The sequence below is a fragment of the Rana temporaria genome, chromosome 8 (genome assembly GCF_905171775.1).
Source record: "Rana temporaria chromosome 8, aRanTem1.1, whole genome shotgun sequence".
In the NCBI taxonomy this organism is placed as follows: Eukaryota; Metazoa; Chordata; class Amphibia; order Anura; family Ranidae; genus Rana; species Rana temporaria.
This window is the reverse complement of record NC_053496.1, coordinates 184,662,158-184,687,031: the sequence shown is the minus strand read 5'-3', so window position 1 is coordinate 184,687,031 and position 24,874 is coordinate 184,662,158. Positions and strand designations below refer to the sequence as shown.

Here is a 24,874-nt window from a genome sequence, read left to right as displayed (position 1 = left end):
GGACTTCTTGTGTTGGGAAGATGACAATGAGTGATAGAGGGGGTGGGGACCCTCGTCCTATAATCCCCTCATCACTGTCACTCCTATAAAAGACAGTTCTCGTTGTTTCCTCACTCTCTGACTAAGGTCCATGAATAAAGAAATGAACTGGTAGGAGATCAGAGGACCCATTTACTAGTTACCTTGAGGGGGGAATTGTAAGATCCTCAGAGACAAAGCTGCCTAATGTGGGCGGAGTCCTGGTTTAGGGGAACCAATCAGCTCATGTCTAGTAATAATCTTTGTATTTCTATTTTAGTAGATAGACGGAAGATGAGGAAAGCCTCAGAGGATTGTCTCACTTTGTCTCCAGACTGTAAAGTAGAAGATGAGGACATCACACAGTATAGTCCAGGAGAAAACCCGACTACCTCAAATGTCCATCCGGCACCACACAGTGTAGATGGACCATCGTATTCCTCTTATCCTGAGGAACCTCAGACTGTGCGGGACGGTGCCGGACCATTGTATTCCTCTTATCCTGAGGAACCTCAGACTGTGCGGGACGGTGCCGGACCATCGTATTCCTCTTATCCTGAGGAAACTCAGACTGTGCGGGACGGTGCCGGACCATCGTATTCCTCTTATCCTGAGGAACCTCAGACTGTGCGGGACGGTGCCGGACCATCATATTCCTCTTATCCTGAGGAACCTCAGACTGTGCGGGACGGTGCCGGACCATTGTATTCCTCTTATCCTGAGGAACCCCAGACTGTGCGGGACGGTGCCGGACCATCGTATTCCTCTTATCCTGAGGAACCTCAGACTGTGCGGGACGGTGCCGGACCATCGTATTCCTCTTATCCTGAGGAACCTCAGACTGTGCGGGACGGTGCCGGACCATCGTATTCCTCTTATCCTGAGGAACCTCAGACTGTGAGGGACGGTGCCGGACCATCGTATTCCTCTTATCCTGAGGAACCTCAGACTGTGCGGGGCGGTGCCGGACCATCGTATTCCTCTTATTCTGAGGAACCTCAGACTGTGCGGGACGGTGCCGGACCATCGTATTCCGCTTATCCTGAGGAACCTCAGACTGTGCGGGACGGTGCCGGACCATGGTATTCCTCTTATCCTGAGGAACCTCAGACTGTGCGGGACGGTGCCGGACCATCGTATTCCTCTTATCCTGAGGAACCTCAGACTGTGCGGGACGGAAATTGCTTTGAAAAAGAATCAGAACTTGTCAAACATAAGATGTCTCACACAGGTGAGAAGCCGTATTCCTGCTCTGAGTGTGGGAAATGTTTTTCACTCAAGTCGTCTCAGAAGCGACATCAGAGATTGCACACGGGGGAGAAGCCTTATTCCTGTCCCGAGTGCAGGAAACGTTTTGCAACAAATACACATCTTTCCAGACATCAAAAATCACACACGGGGGAGAAGCTGTATTCCTGTTCTGAGTGCGGGAAGTTTTTCTCAGAGAAGTCCAGTCTTTGCAGACATCAGAGATTGCACACAGGTGAGAGGCCATTTTGCTGTCATGAGTGTGGAACAAGTTTTTCAGATCGCTCCAGTCTTGGCAGCCATCAGAAATCACACACGGGTGAGAAGCCGTATTCCTGTCTTGAGTGCGGAAAATGTTTTTCAAGAAAGTCACATCTTTACACACATCAGAGATCCCACACGGGGGAGAAGCCGTATTCTTGTCCTGAGTGCGGAAAATGCTTTTCAATGAAGTCACATCTTTACATACATCAGAGATCGCACACGGGGGAAAAGCCATATTCTTGTCCTGAGTGCGGGAAATGTTTTTCAGTGATGTCCAGTCTTTATGTACATCAAAGGTCTCACACGGGGGAGAAGCCGTATTTCTGTTCTGAGTGCGGGAAATGTTTTTCAAAGATGTCCAGTCTTTCCGCACATCAAAGGTCTCACATGGGGGAGAAGCCATTTCCCTGCCCTGACTGCGGGAAATGTTTTTTACACAAGTCCAGTCTTTCCACACATCAGAGGTCGCACACGGGGGAGAAGCCGTACTCCTGTCCTGAGTGTGGGAAATGTTTTTCACGGAAGCTTACTCTTTCCACACATCAGAAATCGCACACGGGGGAGAAGCCGTATTCCTGTCCTGAGTGCGGTACATGTTTTTCAGAGAAGTCAAATCTTTACAGACATCAAAGATTGCACACGGGTGAGAAGCCGTATTCCTGTCCTGAGTGTGGGAAATGTTTTTCACAGAAGTCGGATCTTTACAGACATCAGAGATCGCACATGGGAGAGAAGCCGCATTCCTGTTCTAAGTGCGGGAAATGTTTTTCACAGAAGTACAGTCTTTACAGACATCAGAGATCTCACACGGAGTAGAAGCCGTATTCCTGTCCTGAGTGAGGGAAATGTTCCTCACTGAAGTCCTGTCTTCCTGTACATCAGGGGTCCCACACAACCCTCGAGGTGTAGTATTAGTGAGTGCGGGAAATGTCTTGTATGTGAATGTTGCTGGACATGTGGGGAAGAAGCACACCCTGATATACACCTCAGATATACTCCATGGCTGATCTTCATCATGTAAGAAACAGTTCATAAGGAGATCAGAGATCACCAAAGACATGGATGAAGTGTTGTACCGTGTTGGCCATTGATAGCCGGAGAAAAATAAAAATGGAGTCATTACCTCTCATTGGCTGAGTACATTTTGTAGTGGAAGATTTCACAAACACTTTCAGGTCTGTTTTATAACATAATTAGTTGATAGAATGTAAAAAGCATTCATCCAGCTGTGTGCGCTCATGCTCCGCCTCCCCGGTAGGGCAGGCGAGACAGGCCTTTGGTCCGCCAAAAAACGGGTGTCAAAAACAGCTCTAGTGAGTCCAGTGCAGGATCGCGAGTGTCTGTTTATTAAAAGTCGGTAGCTGCTGCTTCCAACTGCCAATAGTTGCTAAGGAAGCAGTAGCTCCCTGCACCCACTGCTTCCTTACTAACCACTGACATCAATTGGCCCATTCAATTTCATGGCAGGGAATCCCCAACCACATAAGCAGATGGGCAGGGAATGGAGCGTTACATCATTGCCCGAATATGGCCACATAGCCATGTTTGATGTCACCACTATACCCACCCCCTCCCTTTATATAGGTGATGACACCTCGAGGAACCTAAGTGGGTTTAGTTGAAACCTGGACCTTATTCCAATAGAAGGATGTAGGGCAGTGTACAGGAGTCGGTAGTATGTTGGAAAGTGTACTGAGGTCAGTAGGATGTAGGGCAGTGTACAGAGGTCAGTAGGATGTAGGGCAGTGTACGGAGGTGTGTAGCATGTAGGGCAGTGTACAGATGTCAGTAGTATGTAGGGCAGTGTACAGACGTCAGTAGTATGTAGGGCAGTGTACGGAGGTTAGTGGGATGTAGGGCAGTGTGCGGAGGTTAGTGGGATGTAGGGCAGTGTACGAAAGTCAGTAGGATGAAGGGCGGCGTACAGAGGATCCGTAGAATGCAGGGCAGTGTACAGAGGCAAGTAGTATGTAGGGCAGTACACGGAGGTCAGTAGGTTGTAGGGCAGTTTACAGAGGTCAGTAGGATGTAGGGCAGTGTACGGATGTCAGTAGGTTGTAGGGCAGTGTACAGAAGTTAGTAGGTTGCAGGGCAGTGTACGCATCTAAAAACAGCGCATTTTGTGGAATGCGATGTCAAGGACACTGCGTTTTTTTAGAAAATGCTGCATGCGCTTTTTCTGCGGGAAATGCAGACACAGCAGCCCATTCAAATTAATGGGCTGCTGTGCCCACGGAAACACTCATAGATGTGAACCAGATCTAAAAGCATCAAACAGTGTTGACGTGTGCCAGTGCCACTGTGGCCCTTGCTCTTTATTTATAGAACAACACCACAGCCAGGATTTGGGAACAGTCTATGGGGAAAAGGCAGCACATACCTGATCCTGCTGGCCAGCCAAGCTCCGCTTACCATCCGCGGGCTCTCAGTACAGCCTGCTTTTGCTCCCACTGTCAGTAGCTCTTCCCCTGCAGCGTCATAAGCATACAGGCAGCATAGTATAGGGCAGGGGCACTGCCCGCTCCTCCCTCGCTAAGAATGGAGTCAGAAATACACAGCACAGTGAGCCGCTGCCTGTCTCCTGGAGTCCTGTCCCGAAGCAGCAGCATGCACAGTGTGTGTGACAGTGTACCCAGTTGGTCATTCTGCAGTGCCAATGGGCGGCTCATCACCCTTGGCTGGCCTTGTCCCCTGACAGCATTGATCCATCTGCGGCACTTCCTGGAGGTGGGGAGGAGGTAGGGGAGGGATGAGAGTGCGGCCCAGGACAGAGGCCAATTTTCGTAAAACTGCCCTGGACAATAACAAAGTGGGACATGGATTGGCTTTTCCGGACTGCCCAGGGAAATTTGGCACTGTTGGCAACTATGAGAGAGCGAAATTGTTCATTGCTCAAGGAACCCCTAGATACCTTTTTTTTTATTTTATGCGTGTACTCGAGAGAGGAGCCGGACTGCAGGAGTTGGGAGTAGGCAGGCCTCCCCCAGAGGCAATCTGCCACCTTTCTCCATGCCCCGGGTGGCAATGGCGGGTGTGTGAGGGGGTCCTCCCACATAGCAGAGGGACTCCCTATAAGGGAGTGAGAGGATCTAGCCCGCTCAACCAGCCCCGTTAGTCCTTCGCCTCTCTTTTTTTTAGAGACCGCGTGGTCAAAGTGCGCGCATGTTAACCCAATTTCGAGTGCGTGTAATTGTGGTGGTGGGAGCGTACTAAGCGCAGGCTTACCCCGCATAGCACACCCACCGTGAGCCGGGCTGAGACCACCAAACTCAATTCACATGTAGCCGAGACCGGGATCCGAACCCCTAGCTGCAGAGGTGAATGGCTTGTCAGCGCAGTGCCAATCACGTTGAGCCACCGCAGCTCCAAGATACCTTTTGAAGGAACCTGGCCCACCTTGGTGGGAGTGGAGATGCCCCATCTATAAGGATATACAGTACATAAACACACAGCACAAGGCCGTGTTCACACTACGAGATGTTTCTTGGGCCTGCAGTTCCTCTGGGCCCCACAAGATGGGATCTCCCTTCTATTGAGACAGAACAGGAAGACAAACAGGAAGTGATGTCAGATACAGACAGGAAGTAATGTTAGGTACAGTCAGTAAGTTCCGGGTGAGAGGTGTGTCGGGAGGAAGTAGAGAGAAGACATTGCTGGAACTGGCAGTAGATGAGGTAATAAGATCATATTTTATATTTACACCCAGTAACCTCCCGTCATGTCCGTCCTCTTCCTCCATAGTCACTGTGACATCTTTTATCTCCAGCAGATGATGATACGCACATATATAGTGTGGGAACCTAGATTAACCCCTTCATGACATTCCCCCACTTAGGCCTCATGTACACTACAGCTGGTAAACGGTCGTTTAGGGGCATTTTTTTCAGCAGCCCCTAAACTCTCCTCAACGTTTTCTTTATGGGTACATGTACACTCAGGCGTTTATAGTAATTTAGAAGCAGTTTTGAAAGCAAAACATTGCATTCAGGACGGAAGTTTTATACATTCTCTTCATATCGGAGATGTGTCACCTTTCCCACCAATGACCTTCTCACCTCATCAGTCTATACTAACGGATAATACCACTTTTATCAAACCTCTCAACTGCCCCATATTGGGTGGAACCGTCTCGAGATTTTGATTAGGTCCCGGACGTAAACGACGTAACTCCCGATTCCCGGACGACTTACGCAAACGACGTTAACATTTCGAAATTTGTGGCGGGAATGGCGGCCATACTTAACATTGGCTAGGCCACTAGAGCATAGCTCTAACTTTAGGCGGCCTATCCCTTACGGAAACGACGTAATTCGACGGCGTAGGCCTGGCGTACGTTTGCGTTCGGTTGTGAATCGGCGTATCCCCTCATTTAAATAATCTACGCCGGCTGCAATGGAAGCGCCATCTAGCGGCCAAAAGAAACATTGCAATCTAAGATAGAACGGCGCAAGCCAGCCTATCTTAGATATGTTTAAGTGTATCTCTGTTAGAGAATACACTTAAACATAGGTCGGCTTAGATTCAGAGTTAGGTCGGCTTATCTGTAGATAAGCCGGCCTAACTCTTTGTGAATCTACCTATTAATCTTTTCCCATCTCCCTAATCCCCATGCAGGCCTTTAGAGCCCACCCCCTCCCCAGAATGAAGCCAATCATAGCCGCGCCTTGCTACCCCCCGTGCAGGCCTTTAGAACTCGACCCCTCCCCAATATAAAGCAAATCAATCATAGCCCCGCTTCTCTACTCCCTGTACCAGCCTTTAGTACCTGCCCCCTCCCCAGTATAAAGCCTATCATAGTCACTCATAGCCCCACCTTTAGTACCCTTCCTTGGTATAAAGTCGATCATAGCCCCCACGCCTTCTCCCGGTATAAAGCCAATCATAGCTCCATCGCCCTACTTTTCGTGCAAGCCTTTAATATTTACCCCCTCCCGGGTAGGGATGGGCTCAGGCATGCTCAGATCGTAGTTCCAACCCACCTGAGCAATCACACCCGGAAGCCGTCACATAGGCAGTGAGGTATTTCCTGACCCACATATGCACACCCTGACTGGGCTGCTCATGATTGTTGGTGTGCAGGGATGGCTTCCTGGCGAGATTGCTCAGGGGGGTTGGGACTAGGATCCGAACACGCCTGAGAGCCCATCTCTACTCCCCAGTATAAAGCCAATCACAGTCAATCATAGCCCTGCCCTCCTACTCCCTTTGCTGGCCTTTAGTACCCACCCCCTCTCCGGTTTAAAGCCAATCACAGTTGATCATACCCCTACTCCCCATGCAGGCCTTTAGAACCCGTCTCCTCCCCAGTATAAAGCCAATGACAGTCAATCATAGCCTTGCCCCCCTACTCCCCATGCAGGACTTTAGAACCCACCCCCTTCCCGGTATAAAGCCAATCACAGTCAAATGCAGCCTCCTATTCTTACTCCCTGTTCCAGCCTTAGTATCCGCCCCCCCAGTATAAAGCCAATTACAGTCAATCATAGCCCCACCTCCATACTTCCTGTGCCGGTCATTACTACCCACCACCTCCCCGGTATAAACAAACAGTGTTTCCTCTGTAGCCGTCCATGACAAGCACAGCATTTCAATAATCAAACATTATACTTAGAACCCCCAAACATTTTATATATATATATATATATATATATATATATATATATATATATAATTTTTTTTTTCTAACACCCTAGAGAATAAAATGGCGGTCGTTGCAATACTTTTTGTCACACCGTATTTATGCAGCGGTCTTACAAGCGCACTGTTTTGGGAAAAAAATCACGTTCTTGAATTAAAAGATAAGACAACAGTAAAGTTAGTCCAATTCTTTTTTTATATTGTGAAAGATGATGTTAAGCCGAGTAAATTGATAGCCAACATGTCACACTTCAAACGTGCGCCCGCTCGTGGAATGGCTTGCACTTGTTCAGTGGGCGCCCGGCTGTGAAGCCGCAAGCTGTCATAGGTGGTTGTCCACAGTTAAGATGCCCAGCTCTAGGCCAACGAGCCAGGCTTCTTACCCATTTAAAGTTTGAGAATAGGTTGAGATCCTTTTGGCTCCAAGACCTCTAATCATTCACTTTGCCAGATTAAACTTGTGCCAAGAGCGCCAGCTATCCTGAGGGAACCTTTGGCGGGAACCAGTTACTAGATGGTTTGTGTGACGGTATCGGTATGATATCCCCGTCAACGTTCCCTTCTTCCCATAACGAAAATCACCCCAATATTCCACGAGGAGGGATATCCCTGGAATCGCCCAGAAAGCCACACATGAGACCAGCTTACTGCTAGAACAAGACACTTTAATGTTACAAAAACTCAGCTTATATGTGGTTACAGCCTGTTAGGAACGCCCCCCTCACACAGTGGGGTTTCCCATACAGATTATAGGAGACAAGTCGGAGCCGACCATGCAGACACGTTTCTTTAGATAAAGACATCAGTGGAGTTAATTAATACACTGAAGCAATCAGAATAATTAACATACCACTTCTCTAATCATTTAGCCTGATGATACAATACACATCTTTTAAGGGTAAACGCAGATCTTCTTCACACAACACAATAGATCAATTAACATTTAGAATAGTGAGGGGACATTAGCACGTCAATAACCTGTCAGAGGAATGAATCACACATGAAATTCCTTTCTACCTCTACCCATATGGCTAGCAGGGAGCAGTAAACTGAGACATATAGGCAAATGTATCACAGTTTGATTAGACTTTCGCCCCTATACCCAGGTCGGACGACCGATTTGCACGTCAGAACCACTGTGGGCCTCCACCGGAGTTTCCTCTGGCTTTGCCCTGCCCAGGCATAGTTTACCATCTTTTGGATCCTGTTGTGTGCGCTCATTCTTCGCCTCCCTGAAGAATGGGCCAGTGGTCTGCCAAAAAAAAGGGGTGGAGAATACCACTCTGGTGAGCCCAGTGCTGGATCGTGAGTGTCTGTTTAAAGTCGGCAGCTACAGTTTTTCCAACTGACAATTTCTAAGGAAGTAGCAGCTCCCTGCACCCACTGCTTCCTTACCAACCACTGACATCACCTGGCCCATTCAGTTTCATGGCGGGGAATCTCCAACCATAAAAGGAGATGGGCCGGATATGGAGTGTTAAATCATGGTTTAAATATGGTCACATAGCCATGTTTGATGTCTCCGCTACACCCGCCCTCTTCCTTTACATAGGTGATGAGACCTCGGGGAACCTGAGTGGGAAGTTGCCATATTTAGCCGTGGTTGGTTCGACTTGGCTCAATATTTATTTAGGTCTGTAAACAAGCAAAATTCTGTCCAAGCATGGGTCTAGTTGAAACCCGGACCTCAATCGAAGTGGTCCGTTTAATGGGCTCTTACATTGGTGAAAAATAGGAGAAGGATCCCATTATCTCAGTGGGAGAAGGACATTCTTACATCTGGTATGTAGGACAGTGTACAGAAGTCAGTAGGATGTAGGGCAGTGTACGGAGGTCAGAAGGATGTAGGGCAGTGTACAGAGGTCAGTGGGATGTAGGTCAATGTACAGAGGTCAGTTGTATGTAGGGAAGTGTACAGAGGTCAGTTGTACGGAGGTCAGTAGTACGTAGGTCCATGTTCAGAGGTCAGTAGGGCAGTATACGGGGGTCAGTAGGACGTAGGGCATTGTACAGAGGTCAGTAGTATGTAGGGCAGTGTACGAGGGTCAGTAGGACGTAGGGCATTGTACAGAGGTCAGTAGTATGTAGGGCAGTGTACGGGGGTCAGTAGGGCATTGTACAGAGGTCAGTAGTATGTAGGGCAGTGTACGAGGGTCAGTAGGACGTAGGGCATTGTACAGAGGTCAGTAGTATGTAGGGCAGTGTACGGGGGTCAGTAGGACGTAGGGCATTGTACAGAGGTCAGTAGTATGTAGGGCAGTGTACAGAGGTCAGTAGGGCAGTGTACAGAGGTCAGTAGGACATAGGGTAGTGTACTGAGGTCAGTATTCAATGAAACAAAAAAAGCTGGCCTTGCCCCCTCTTAGCATTGATCAATCTGCAGCACTTCCTGAAGGTGGAGAGGGATGACAGAGGTCAATTTCTGTTATTCTGCCAAGGACAATAACAAAGCCGGACATGAATTTGATTTTTGGGACTGTTCCGGGAAATTTTGCACTGTTGGCAACTATAAGGCCCCGTACACACGACCGAACATGTCCGCTGAAACTGGCCCGACAGACCAGTTTCAGCAGACATGTTCGGTCGTGTGTACGGCCGACCGGACAATTGTCCGGCGGATCGGACAGTTTCCAGCGGACAAATGTTTCTTAGCATGCTAAGAAACATGTCCGCTGGAAGCCTGTCAGTCGGACATGTTCGGTCGTCTGTACAGACTCACCGGACATGTCTGATCGGCCGAAAGCCCTCGCATGCGTCGAAGTGATTTGACGAATGCGTGGAAGCATTGACCTTCCAGGGTCGCGCACGTCGCCGCGTCATTGTCGCGGCGCGGCCACGTCACCGCGTATCGTGTCCGCGCGGATTTCTGTCTGATGGTGTGTACAACCATCAGACAAATCCGGCAGCGGACAGATCCGCTGGTGTGTACGAGGCCTTAGAGAGCAAATTTGTTCATTGCTCAAACCCTGGCTGAGAAAGGCAGGACTAGGCAGTAATATATTTCTATCCCCCTTGGTGGGAGTGGAGATTACCCCATCTATAAGGATATACAATACATACACACACAGCACAAGGCCGTGTTCACACTACGAGACGTTTCTTGGGCCTACAGTTCCTCTGAGCTTCACAAGGCGGAAAATAGACAGGAAGTGATGTCAGGTACAGACAGGAAGTTCCGGGTGAGAGGCAATTCAGGAGGAAGTAGAGAGGAGACATTGCTGGAATCGGTAGCAGAGGAGGTAATAAGATCTTATTTTCTATTTATATCCAGTAATCCCCCCGTCATGTCCATCCTCTTCTTCCATAGTCACTGTGACGTCTTTTATCTCCAGCAGATGATGATAACCATATATATAGTGTGGAAACCTAGATTAACCCCTTCAGGGACAGAACATTTCTCCACTTACGGGGCCGGAACATTCACTTCATGTTGGAGATGTGTCACCTTTCCTACCAATCACCTTCTAACTTTATCAGTCTATACTAATGGATTATGCAGTTTTTATCACACCTTCCAACTGCTCAGTATTGGGTGGGACCGTCTCGAGATTTGGATTAAGTACCGGTGTCCCACTCATGGAGTGGGAGCCCAGCGCCAAAACATGTTCCATCACTCAGCTCCACAAATTAGCCAGAAGGGGCAAATCGCTGTTCTGTTCCCCCTCTCTGTGTCTCCCCTGCGGCTGTGCTTGTCGCAGGCAGCTACAACTGACTGTGATTGGCTGTATACTGGGGATGGAGCAGGTGCTAAAGGCCATCAGGCAGTAGGGGGTGGAGCTATAAGCCAATCACAGTCAATCATTGCCCCGTCTCCCTAATCCCCATGCAGACCTTTAGAACCCACTCCCTCCTCAGTATTAAGGAAATCACAGTCAGTCATAGGCCAGCCTCCCTACTCCCTGTACCGGCCTTTAGTACCCACCCCTTCCCCAGTATAATGCCAATTGCAGTGGGCCATAGCCCCGCCCCTACTCCCTTTGCCAGCTTTTAGTACCCAAACCCTCCCCAGTATATAGCCTATCATAGTCAGTCATAGCCCCGCCCCCTGTAACAGCCTTTAGTACCCACCCCTTCCCCAGTATAAAGCCAATCAGAGTTAATCATACCCCCACCCCCTACTCCTTGTTCCGGCCTTTACTACCCGCCCCCTTCCCGGTATAAACACACATTGTTTGCTCTGTTTCTGTCCATGACAAGCACAGCTGCAGGGGAGACACAGAAAGAGCATCTGCTTACTCCTGTTCTTCTTACTGGACTCCACATCAATACTCAGGGTACTGCAGCTCCGGCTCTTCTCCCCCTTCTATTCCCTGGTCCAGTAGGTGGAGTTATGATTAGATGTAATTTAGCTCCGCCTTCTGAACCAGGGAATAGGAGAAGGGGGAGGGGCCAAAGCGGCAGTATCACGAGAAATTAGTCTATGGAGAAGGAGAACGGAGGTCATCAGTGCAGAGGTGAGACAGACAGTCACCATTGACCTCTGAACTATGCCTCGCCTAGTACTGAACTCTGCCTAACCTACTACTGACCTCTAAACTCTGCCTTAAATAGTACTGAACTCTGTGGGAAATGACTCAGGGGTCAGTAGTAAGTACATTTTTGAGGGCTGATGTCAGAAGGCCTACAACAAGCTTTTCACCTATGAGGTGGGAGGGGGGAGGAGGTCAGTGGGGGTAATTTCTACCTCAACCTGAAGGGTGGCTTTAATAAAATGTAGAGAGTCAGATGAGGAGGATTCTGGGAATTTATTCTAAATTTTATTATATGTGTTCAGATCTAGAGTTTTCCTGCTGTGAAGTCTGGAGATCACATGACCATCACATTGCCTCCACCTCCCTCCCTGATAGGATAGAGAAATACAAAGAAGATTCTAGAAGTCACCAGAGAGATCATCGAGGAGAGGTGGGCGGTGCCGGGAAGGACGTCACGATGAAGAAGCGGCCTCCCCTCACATCACCGGGTAAGAGGAGACTTTATTGTAAAGGAGAGAGCAGTACGGAGGCTCCACCTAGATCCCCCATCATCTGATAAACACATAGAAACAATGTATTCAGTCAGTGTGTGTGTTTCCTACAGATGGATCCAGTAATGGGAACCCACCAGAGAGATGTCCCCGTCCTCTGTATTCCCGGGATTCCACACAGGAAGGTCACACCATCCCCCACCATCATCAGGTAGGTGAGGAACAATTATTGGTGGTTATGATTTATACACAATCATGTTTGTTACAGTGAATGGTTTATTATATATTCAGAGTGGAAACCTCGGGGATGATAATATTGATGTTAAAGAAGAGTATAAAGAGGAGGATGAGGAGTATGGAGTGATGAAGGAACTTTCAGATGTACACAAGGATATGATGGAGCCACCTAATGCCTGGAACCCCCCAGAGAGATGTCCCCGTCCTCTGTATTCCCGGGATTCCACACAGGAAGGTCACACCATCCCCCACCATCATCAGGTAAGTGATTGTCAATTATTGTTACAGTTGAGCTCAAAATTTTGCTTCCCCCGGCAGAAATCGTGGGATTTTGGTATTGGCGATATGACTGATCATGCTAAAAAAAACTGTCTCTTATTAATGATAGTGATCATATTATTATTGTACACGATTTATATAGCGCCAACACTTTACAATTACAGTACAGTTCAATACAGAAGGTACAGGAGGGCCCGGCTCGGAGAGCTTACATTGTAAAGGGAGGGGGTGGTGGTACAAAAGGTAATAGCTGCAGAGAATGATTTGATGGGGGGGGGTCATTTGAATATGAAGCCATTTATTATCACATGGTTGTTTGGCTCCTTTTTAAATAATAATGATAACAGAAATCTTTCAAATGGCCCTGATGCAAAGATACCCCCCCTCCCCTCCAGAATGTTTGGCCTCGGTACAGACACAGAAGATTATACACACAGGTTTCAATGGCAATTAAAAGGTTAATTTCCCACATCTGTGGCTTTTTAAATTGCAATTAGTGTCTGTGTAAAAAAATCGTCAACGAGTTTGTTAGCTCTCACATTATTGCACTGAACAGGCTAGATACTGAACGATGGGGAGCAGAAAAGAACTGTCAAAAGACCTGCATAACAAGGTCATAGAACTTTATAATGAAGGGAAAGGATATAAAAAGATATCCAGAGCCTTGAATATGCCAGTCAATACTGTTCAATCACTTATTAAGAAGTGGAAAATTCAGGGATCTCTTGATACCAAGCCAAGGTTAGGTAGACCACGAAAGATTGCAGTCACAACTATCAGAAGAATTGTTCGGGATACAAAGAAAAACCCACAGGTAACCTCAGGACAAATACTGTCTGCTTGTCAGGAACCATGAATCAGACCGAGACAGAAAATGCAGTAAAAATCACACATTTTAATGTAAAAATTATACAGAACAGTGAACGTAGTCAAAACATATCCAGGGTTCGGAAGCCAAAGCGGATAGTCGGGAAAGCCAGTAAATCAGGAAACCAGAGATCAGCGTATTCGGAGGCAGAAGAACAGGATCAGGAACCAGAAGGGACATCAGCCGGGCAAAGCCTTTCAGGGCAAAGAATCTTCAGACATGTTGGCCAAGACGAAGGCACGAAAGGACTGAGCAAGGCAGTTTAAATAGCCAGAAGGGCCTGGCTGTAGGTGGGACTGACGAGCAGGAAATGATCACCAGGTGAGCCACTGTGGAGCGATGAGTGCTGGCAATTACCGACAGCTGAGCACCCTGAGCACAGAGAAGGAAGCTGCTGAGAGCCCAGCCCTGACCCTACTCTGGAAAAAGACGTTATAAAACTTTATAAAGAAGGAAAAGGATATACTGAACGATGGGGAGCAGAAAAGAACTGTCAAAAGACCTTATATAATGAAGAACTTATATAATGAAGGGAAAGGATATAAAAAGATATCCAAAGCCTTGAATATGCCAGTCAGTACTGTTTAATCACCTATTAAGAAGTGGAAAATTCAGGGATCTCTTGATACCAAGACAAGGTTAGGTAGACCAAGAAAGATTACAGTGAGAACTGCCAGAAGACTTGTTCGGGATACAAAGAAAGACCCACAGGTAACCTCAGGACAAATACTGTCTGCTTGTCAGGAACAAAGAATCAGACCGAGACAGAAAATGCAGTAAAAATCACACATTTTAATGTAAAGGTAAAAATTATACAGAACAGGGGGGCGTGGCTCGGCGGCTCGAGTGAATGGCTGTGTAAATCTACAGCTCCGCAGCAATCCCAGCGTTAGCGTCTCCACAGCGGTAAAAGGAAAGTGTCACCCGCTCCTCACACTACCCGAACACAGCGGCAACCTCCGGTCACGATGTCCAAACGGAGGAAGGACAGTAAACTGCCTAGAAAGCTCACCGACTTCTATCCCCCGTCAGGCATGACGAGCGGACAAGATGGCGCCGGCGGCTGCCGAGAATACCAGACTCACATCTCCTCTCCTCAAACAGGACAGCACTTGGGACAGTGTGTGGGAACCCCTCAGATGCCTAACAAGGATGGTGAGTTCTCTCCCCCCAACTCACCCACTACATCCAGCCCTGCCAAGTCCAGACTCAGGACGGAAGAACCTGAACATACACAGCCTGTCGCAGCTCCCTGCATTCTCTCTCTCCCCCCTTCACAACAAGCCTCAGCGCTGGATGCCTTTCCTGCCTCAGATCAGCCATTGTCTGAGTGTACAATGAAAAGCATGCTGCTCTCACTGAGACAGACTCTCTACAATGATCTATCCACTGCAGTGTCATCCCTCTCTACCACGGTACAGCAGCAGGGGAAAAGCATTACCTTTATAGAGAAGAAAATGGGAGATCTATTCTCTGCCCACAATGAATTAGTGGATGGTTTTGCAGATCATGAAGATGAGCTTCAATTGATCAATCTTAAACTCGCTGACCTCGAAGATCGTTCTAGGCGAAACAATATAAAATTCCGCAATGTCCCAGAAACCGTCCAAAATTCTGATCTGGTGCGATACCTGCAATCTTTTATGCGTACGCTGCTCCCTGACCTAACTGACCGTGACATGGAGATTGACAGAGCGCATAGACTTCCCAAACCCCCTCACATACCAGCCTCTGCACCTAGGGATGTACTGACCCGCATTCATTTTTTTACAGTTAAAGAAAAGGTCATGTACGCCGCTAAACGCATGACGAGACTTCCTGACCCTTATTCTGCAATTGCTTTATATGCTGACCTCTCCAAGGCAACGATGGAAAATCGCAGGCAGCTGGCGACCATAACCAAAGCTTTACAAAACCATAAAATACCCTATAAATGGGGCTTTCCCACAAAACTCCTGATAACTCATCAAAATAAAACCCATGCTATAAGAACACTTCCTGCTGGCCTTAAACTCCTGAGGAACTGGCGCATCATACCGGTGGAAGAGCCGGTCCCTTCTGACCACCTCGCAACATGCATGGAAACAGGAGGGGCATATCAAGACGCCTGATGACACGCCTGATGACCTTTCCTGCGCTTATGCTACTGTACAGCTGGGTACCTGCAGCACTATTCACTGGACCCCGCCTACTTTACGAGTGGTCCCTGTTTTACCTGTTCTTCGGTGGATCATCTCCCCCCATCGTTTGTTAGCAGAATTTTCTGCACATTGAGCCCGTGTTTTGTTTTGGGCTCTCCCTTTTTACAAACAGAACTCTCCTTCTGTATCCCACACCAGCAAAACCTTCGACCTCCCCTCGCACCGTACTTGATCTCTCCTGTACTGGACGACTGGTAACCGTCTGGTTACCGATCCAGCCCAATTTCCAGTGTAACGGCATAGCACGCACCGCCACCTGTATTTTGCCGATCCCTTCTCGAGGCTCGCATCTCATTATGGCATTCACAGTGGTCTCTATAAATGCTAGGGGCCTGAACTCACCTCAAAAACGTTCAGCGCTTCTAAAGGAAGCCAATAGCCAAAAGGCCGACATTCTATTGGCACAGGAGACCCACTTTGCAGCTGACAAAACCCCAAAGTTCTCGCTGAAAAACTACAGTCAAATCTTCTTAGCCTCAGGCCCTAAGAAGAAGAATGGGGTCCTATTGGCGATTCGCGACTCCTTACAATTCCGATTACATCAATCCATTCTAGATCCTCAAGGTCGCTACCTTATTCTTCTATGTGACATCAACCAAATAACCTACACATTGGCCAACATATATGGTCCAAACAAGCAACAACTGCGATTTTGCAATCGATTTTATAAGAAATTTAACAATATCCGGAAAGGAAGAGTACTCATTGGAGGTGACTTCAACATACCGGGTGACCCAACTATTGACACCACATCGACCACCCAGCGTCACCGACCGGCCTTGAACCCCTTTCTCCGGACGAATAATCTATTCGACATTTGGAGATGCCAGCATGGCAACGAACGAGACTTCTCCTACTTTTCCTCTTCTCAACTCTCTTACTCTCGGTTGGACTTCTTTCTTGCTGACAAGATTACTCTTCAGGATGTGACTGCATCGACGATTGGCACCATTACGTGGTCAGACCATGCGCCGGTTTCTGTAACAGTGGGGAACCGCGGATCAAAAGTACCGTTTATATGGAGACTCGATAGCTCTCTCATCGCAGACTCTGATATCTCCCGATTAATAACCACTGAACACCACGCTTACTTTCATCTGAATGACCAGCCAAGCACTGATCGGTTTGTACTGTGGTCTGCATACAAGGCATACATGCGTGGTATTCTCATTAAGCTTCAAAGTAGGGTTAAGAGCCAGAGGTCTAAGCACATTGAAGAGGCCCTTTCCCAAATTGCCCAATTAGACAATCAAAATAAACAGAACCCCTCTCAAAAACTTGCTACAGAGATCCTTGACTGGAGGCACAAACTCCGATCACTTTTACTCTACAAATTTGAACACAATCTTAAATTGGCTAAGGCCAAATATTACGCCTTAGGAAATAAGGCAGGAGCCTTACTGGCTCGACAGGTCAAAACACAACGACACAAACATAGAATTGCATCCCTTTACCATCCAACCACCAAACAGCTCCTCACTAACCCACAGGATATTGCAAATGCCTTTGGCGACTACTACTCCTCTCTTTACAATCTGACAAAAGACCCCTCTACACCTCAACCAACTGATCCAATTATTCAAGACTTCTTAGACTCAATTGACCTCCCTTCTGTCACCTCCAATCAACTACATATGCTCTCCCAACCCTTCACGAACAATGAAATTCTCGAGGCCATAAACACCTTGCCCCTTCATAAATCGCCCGGGGAAGATGGCTACACCAATGAATTTTACAAGACATTTGCCACCCTTGTCTCCCCTCACCTCACAACCCTCTTCAACTCTGCTGCCACCTCTGGCTCTCTTCCGATTGATATGTTACGCTCTATAATAACCACCATCCCCAAACCAGAGAAAGATCACGCCCTTGCCACTAACTATAGGCCTATATCACTCCTTAACACGGATGTGAAAATTTATGCTAAAGCTATTGCATCTAGATTGTTGAAGTGTCTCCCATCCTTGGTCCACCCTGACCAAGTTGGCTTTATGCCAGATAGACAAGCCCCAGATGCAACAAGAAGGGTCATTAACCTGATACATCAAGTCGCTCAGTCACGAACGCCTTCTCTGTTCCTATCTTTGGATGCAGAGAAGGCGTTCGATAGAGTGCACTGGGGATTCCTGAAAGCAGTACTTATTAAATTAGGCATCACGGGTCAGTTTCAATCAGCGATACTCTCCCTATACTCCAATCCAACGGCTAGAATTTTGACAGAGGGAACCCTATCTACACCCTTCGAGATCTCCAACGGCACCCGTCAAGGGTGCCCGCTTTCCCCCCTAATTTTTGCTCTCTTAATGGAGCCTTTAGCAGCAAAGATTAGAGAGGACAAACGCATCTCAGGCATTACCCATAATGGCATGGAACACAAAATAAGTCTCTTTGCTGATGACGTCATACTCCTGGTCACAGACCCAACTCACTCCATGCCAGCAATCCAAGAAATCCTTTCCCATTTTGGCCTAGCCTCTTTTTACAAGCTCAACTCCACTAAATCCCTGATACTCCCTCTCAATCTCTCGAAAAGTCAAGAATCCCTCATGAAAGAAAATCTTCCCTTTACTTGGTCAAATCAAGCTATACCATACCTAGGGATAAAATTGGCCCCCTCGCTTCGCCTCCTATATGATCTTAACTATCGTGCTTTCCAAAAACGGCTCCCCAACTTGTTAGGTCAATTGCGCTCAACTGGTTTATCCAAAATAGGAAAAATTGCCTCCTTTAAGATGCTGCTTTTGCCCAAAATTCTTTATCTATTTCGCACGGTGCCAATCCCTGTGCCCCTTTCTTTTTTTACCTCAATACAAAAATTAATATCGAATTATGTCTGGGATGCCAAACCTCCCAGATGTGCCCATTACATCCTGACTAGACATCACAAAAAAGGAGGAGTTGGTCTTCCACACATCCAAAACTACTATTATGCTTCCATCATGGACCAGCTCTACTACTGGTGGCACCCAACTCCCGATAAGACCTGGTCCATCATGGAGACATCCTCCTATCTGCCAAATACCATGGTAGACATCCTCCTACTCACCTCTGCGGGTTCTCCTCCTAACAAACTGACTCCTTCCCCCCCAATTGCGGCTTCACTGGCTGCCTGGAAAAAATTCACCAACCTCAAACCTGTTGACAGTCCTCCTCACTCCCTACCGATACCTCTCAAAGCACTAATGGCTCACCTGACGGATATTAAAATACTACACTGGCAGAAGTATGGGATTTCTACTTTATCTGATTTGTACAAAAACGGCTCTCCAAAACCGTTCAGGGATCTCCAATCTGAATATGACATGCCTGACACTGAAGCGTTTACATACATGAGAATCTCGCACTTCCTTAAAACTTCTAAAATCCCCTCAGTGATCACCATTCCTGAACCCCTCAATAACTTCTACACTCGTTCGGTCTATCCTAAACATGGTGTATCTGTAATTTATTCAGTACTCAGTGACAATCGCCCTTTCCCCAAAATCACTACCCTCTCGAAATGGGTAGAAGAACTGAACGTGAGTCCCACCCCTGATATGTGGACACGGGCCTTCAAACTTACCTACGCAGCCTCCCACTGTTCCAACCACTGGGAATCCTATCAAAAGACCGTACACAGGTGGTACCTGACACCATTCCGGCTTTCGAAGTTCTTCCCGGGACATCCAGCTACCTGCTGGAGGTCTTGTGGAAGTACTGGGACTATAGCACACATCCTGTGGTTCTGCAGATCCCTAAGCTCATACTGGAGACATATTTTTACTCTGATCTCCTCCATATCACATGTCACAGTCGCCCCCGACCTGGCCCTAGCACTACTGCATCTTGGGATAGAGAAATTTCCACCTGGAACACGGGTAGTAATAATACATCTCTTACTTGCGGCAAAGCTATCTGTCACCAAACTCTGGAAATCGTCTGAAGTCCCCTCCTTTTTCAGCACAATTGCGGCCCTGAATCTTCAATGTGAGATGGAGAGGTTAGTTGCCAGGAAAAATTTCAGTATGGCAAAATTTCTCAATGAATGGTCAGCTTGGTTCGCACACCCAAAATGTACTGTAACAGTATGATGGTTTCTATATCACTGAATGGTCGATACTGTATTTTTCTTCTCTTGTACCTAATACTATAAGATGCAAATATGCACCCTGCTGGTGTCCCCCCCCCACTTCTCCTCCCCTCCCGCTGGTGCTGACCATATTAACATTTATAACCTGTATGTTGTTCATACCTGTAAGATTGCCTGCACTACAACAGAACTGAACTACCTAATATTAGTTCTTATGCTCCAGTTGGGACAACTGACTTGATTAATTGTTTGTATGCATTGTTCATTTTTATGAAAATACCAATAAAGAAATATTGAAATTAAAAATTATACAGAACAGTGAACGTAGTCAACACTTATCCAGGAAGCCAAAGCGGATAGTCGGGCAAGCCAGTATATCAGGAAACCAGAGATCAGCGTAGTCGGAGCCAGAAGAACAAGCAAAGCCTTTCACAGGAACACGGCAAAGAATCTCCAGACATGTTGGCCAAGACGAAGGCACGAAAGGACTGAGCAAGGCAGTTTAAATAGCCAGAAGGGCTGGCTGTAGGCGGGACTGATCACCAGATGAGCCACTGTGGAGTGGTGAGTGCTGGCAATTAACCGACAGCTGAGCAACCGAAGCACTGAAAAGGAAGCTGCTGAGAGCCCAGTCCTGACCCTACAGATGGTCGCCAGAGTCTCTGATTGTCGGAGGCCGGGCGCAATGTTATGACGTCAAACCTGGCCTCTGCTTTAAAAAAAACGGCTGGGCGGTGATCCTTTTTTTTTTTAGGCTTCCCAGCCTAGTGGTGAGATGTGGGGGTCTTATTGACCCCATATCTCACTGTAAAGAGGTCCTGTCATGTCATATTCCTATTACAAGGGATGTTTACATTCCGTGTAATAGCAATAAAAGTGATCAATTTTTTTTTTTAAAGTGTCGAAATAAAAAAAAAAACACTAAAATTAGCAATAATAAATAATTTTTTAGTTTATTTGTATTTTTTTAAAGTGCCCCTGTCCCCGTGTGCTCGCACGCAGAAGCGAATGCATACGTAAGTCCCGCCCACATATGAAAACGGTATTCAAACCACACATGTGAGGTATCGCCGCAAAAATGACAATCTTTACATGTAGGAGCGAATTGGACTGGGCCTGAAGTGGTTAATATCATCGAGCCGCTCTGGGGAGATCTCAAACGGGAGCTTTGTGCAAGACGACCAAAGACTTTGGAGGCGTTGTGCCAAGACGAATGGGCAGCTCTACCACCTGCAAGAATTTGGGGCCTCATAGACCATTACAGAAGACTGCACGCTGTCATTGATGCTAAAGGGGGCAATACACAGGATTAAGAATTAAGGGGGTGCAAACTTTTGAACATGGGGGGGAATTTCATTGGTTTACTTGTTGCCATGTTTTGTCACAATCACTGATAGTATCATTAGGATCTGTACATTATCTGCATTGTTACAACTGATGTTGTTTTTATTCTATATTCAGAGTGGAAACCTGAGAGATCCTAAAGTTGAGGTTAAAGAAGAGATAAAAGAGGAGCATGATGAGGATGGGGTGATGGAGGAAGAACACAAAGATCTGTACCAGGACACCATGGAGGAGTCATCCAGCTACAGGAACCCATCAGAGAGATGTCCCCGTCCTCTGTATTCCCGGGATTCCACACAGGAAGGTCGCACCACCCCTCCCTATTGCAAGGTTGGTGGGATGGAGCTTATGAAACACGGACTCATGGGGACGATGTGTGGATTTCTTATGTGATGTCACAATAATAAAGCTTATATCTTACAGAAGATATTCTCTCTCATTCTCTTGGTTTAGAGTGGACAGCCAATCGATATAGAATTTGAGGTTAAAACAGAAGAAGAAGAGACGTATGTGAGGGATGATCAGCAGTCTATGGAGGAGGATGGAATAACGGGGACATTTATAGAGGAGGACACTCCTACAGAGATCAGCACAGGTGGGTCATTAACACTAAATCCATTCCTCCACCCATACTGCTCACTGATTGGTCCAGAGTAGGGCGGGGACTGGGTGATATCAGCCTGTAATCTCCTGGTCACTTTCCTGAGCTGTGATCAGTCCAGTCTTCATCTTAGCTTTTCTCCCCCATCCTCACTCTCTGACCTCTGGTGGGGCTCAGCCCCGCTGTTATTTATGACTAAATAAGGAAGTGCAGGACTTCTTGTGTTGGGAAGTTCTCGTTGTTTCCTCACTCTCTGACTAAGGTCCATGAATAAAGAAATGATCTGGTAGGAGATCAGAGGACCCATTTACTAGTTACCTTGATGGTGGAATTGTAAGTTCCTCAGAGACAAAGCTGCCTGATGTGGGCGGAGTCCTGGTTTAGGGGAACCAATCAGCTCATGTCTAGTAATAATCTTTGTATTTCTATTTTAGTAGATGGACGGGAGATGAGGAAAACCTCAGAGGATTGTCTCACTTTGTCTCCAGACTGTAAAGTAGAAGATGAGGACATCACACAGTATAGTCCAGGAGAAAACCTGACTGCCTCAAATGTCCATCCGGCACCACACAGTGTAGATGGACCATCGTATTCCTCTTATCCTGAGGAACCTCAGACTGTGCGGGACGGTGCCGGACCATCGTATTCCTCTTATCCTGAGGAACCTCAGACTGTGCGGGACGGTGCCGGACCATCGTATTCCTCTTATCCTGAGGAACCTCAGACTGTGCGGGATGGTGCCGGACCATCTAATTCCTCTTATCCTGAGGAACCTCAGACCGCGCGGGACGGTGCTGAACCATCTAATTCCTCTTATCCTGAGGAACCTCAGACCGTGCGGGACGGTGCTGGACCATCTATTTCCTCTTATCCTGAGGAACCTCAGACTGTGCGGGACGGTGCTGGACCATCTAATTCCTCTTATCCTGAGGAACCTCAGACTGTGCGGGACGGTGCTGGACCATCTAATTCCTCTTATCCTGAGGAACCTCAGACTGTGTGGAACGGTGCTGGACCATCTAATTCCTCTTATCCTGAGGAACCTCAGACTGTGCGGGACGGTGCCGGACCATCTAATTCCTCTTATCCTGAGGAACCTCAGACTGTGCGGGACGGTGCCGGACCATCGTATTCCTCTTATGCTGAGGAACCTCAGACTGTGCGGGACGGTGCCGGACCATCGTATTCCTCTTATCCTGAGGAACCTCAGACTGTGCGGGACGGTGCCAAACTTTCAAAAGATAAGAGGTTTTCCTGTACTGATTGCGGGAAATTTTTTACAAAAAAATCACGGCTTGTCATGCATCAGATGTCTCACACGGGTGAGAAGCCACATTCCTGTCTTGAGTGTGGGAAATGTTTTTTAATGAAGTCCAGACTCTACAAACATCAAAGATTGCACACCGGTGAAAAGTCAATTTCCTGTCCCGTCTGCGATAAATGTTTTGAAAAAAAATCAGAACTTGACATACATCAGAGATCTCACACGGGCAAGAAGCCGTACTCCTGCTCTGAATGCGGGAGATATTTTTCAGACAAGTCTTCTCGTAACAGACATCTGAGATTGCACACGGGGGAGAAGCCTTATTCCTGTCCCGAGTGCGGGAAATGTTTTGCAACAAATACACATCTTTCCAGACATCAAATATCACACACGGGGGAGAAGCAGTATTCCTGTTCTGAGTGCGGGAAATGTTTTTCAGAGAAGGTCAGGCTTAAAACTCATCAGAGAACGCACACAGGTGAGAAGCCATATTGCTGTCCTGAGTGCGGAATATTTTTTGGGGATAGGTCCAGTCTTTGCAGACATAAGAAAACGCACACGGGCGAGAAGCAACACACCTGCCTTGAGTGTGGATCGTGTTTTTCACGAAAACCAGAACTTGACAAACATCAGATGATTCACACGGGGGAGAAGCCGTATACCTGCCCTGAGTGCGGGAAATGTTTTTCTAGGCAGTCCCATCTTAATGTACATCAGAGATCGCACACAGGGGTGAAGCCGTATTCCTGTCCTGAGTGCGGGAAATGTTTTTTATTAAAGTCACATATTATTACACATCAGCGATTGCACACAGGGGAGAAGCCGTATTCCTGTCCTGAGTGCGGGAAATGTTTTTCACAGAAGTCAAATCTTTCCAGACATCAGCGATCTCACACGGGGGAGAAGCCGTATTCCTGTCCTGAGTGCGGGAAAGGTTTCTCCTTTAAGTGCAATATTTACACACATCAGAGATCGCACAGGGGTGAGAAGCCGCATTCCTGTCCTGAGTGCCGGAAATGTTTTTCAAAGAAGACCGAGTTTAACAGACATGTGAGATTGCACATGTGTGAGAAGCCACGTTCCTGTCCTGAGTGAAGGAATTGTTCCTCACTAAAGTCCTGTCTTCCTGTACATCAGGGGTCACCGGACACTTTCACCCCCTTCCAGTCCAGTCCAGGCCACTCTTCGGTTCTCAGCACTGTCATACTTTGAATGTCAATTACTCAAACATGCAACACTGTACCCAAACAAATTTTTTATAATTTTTGAGACGGATAGAACATTCTTTTTCTTTTCCTTCTTTTAACAACTTAAGGACCGGAAAGATTTGCTTCCTTAAAAAGCAAGTAAACCCTCTTAAAAAAAAATCTGCAAAAAAAAACCCTGCAAGAGAAAGCCCCCGAAGCGGTCCTCGATCACCTCCTCCACCGCCGGCATCTCTCCCGGAGCGGGTTCCGGGTATCGCTGCTCCGGCGCTGTGACTGGCCGGAGCAGCAATGACGTCACTCCTGCGCATGCACGGGGGAGCCGCTAGTGACGGCACGATCGCCTTCACTAAAGGCACGCTCAGTGCGCCTGCCGTAGACATCGGTGCCCCTTTTTTGGATCGCGGCGATCGTCGTTGCAGGGTGTCAGTCTGACACCCCGCAACACCGATCTAGGTAAAGAGTCTCTCACGGAGACTCTTTACCACGTGATCAGCCGATCGCGATGTAAATAGGAAAAGCCGGTAATCGGGTTTTCCTCACTCGCATCTGTCGGACGCGAGTAGAGGAGAACCAAACGGCTGCTCCCCTGACAGGGGGGGGGTTTGTGCTGATCGATTATCTACACAGCCCCCCCCCCCCCCCCCCCCGAGGATGCCCACTGGACCACCAGGGA

The 24,874-nt window shown here is 47.5% G+C and overlaps 2 protein-coding genes and 1 long non-coding RNA gene across 3 annotated transcripts in view; all 3 read left to right on the top strand.

Moving 5' to 3' along the window:
- Positions 1-24,874, top strand: part of LOC120909614 (zinc finger protein OZF-like) — a 713,034-nt gene that overhangs the window by 422,220 nt on the left and 265,940 nt on the right. The gene's annotated exons all lie outside the window — the stretch shown is intronic.
- On the top strand, positions 1,154-24,664 carry LOC120909607 (zinc finger protein 260-like). The gene is made up of 3 exons (XM_040321361.1): positions 1,154-2,306; positions 13,645-13,650; positions 23,107-24,664. The coding sequence occupies exons 1-3, from the start codon at positions 1,237-1,239 to the stop codon at positions 24,086-24,088; spliced, it is 2,058 nt and encodes a 685-aa protein (XP_040177295.1). The 5' UTR covers positions 1,154-1,236; the 3' UTR covers positions 24,089-24,664.
- On the top strand, positions 10,366-12,280 carry LOC120909664. The gene is made up of 3 exons (XR_005741324.1): positions 10,366-10,406; positions 11,942-12,127; positions 12,244-12,280. It is a non-coding gene; the product is annotated as an uncharacterized LOC120909664 (long non-coding RNA).

Bases quoted from the DNA above. Each gene is read 5' to 3' on its own strand.
- LOC120909607 (XM_040321361.1), top strand. From the start codon at position 1,237: ATGTCTCACACAGGTGAGAAGCCGTATTCCTGCTCTGAGTGTGGGAAA.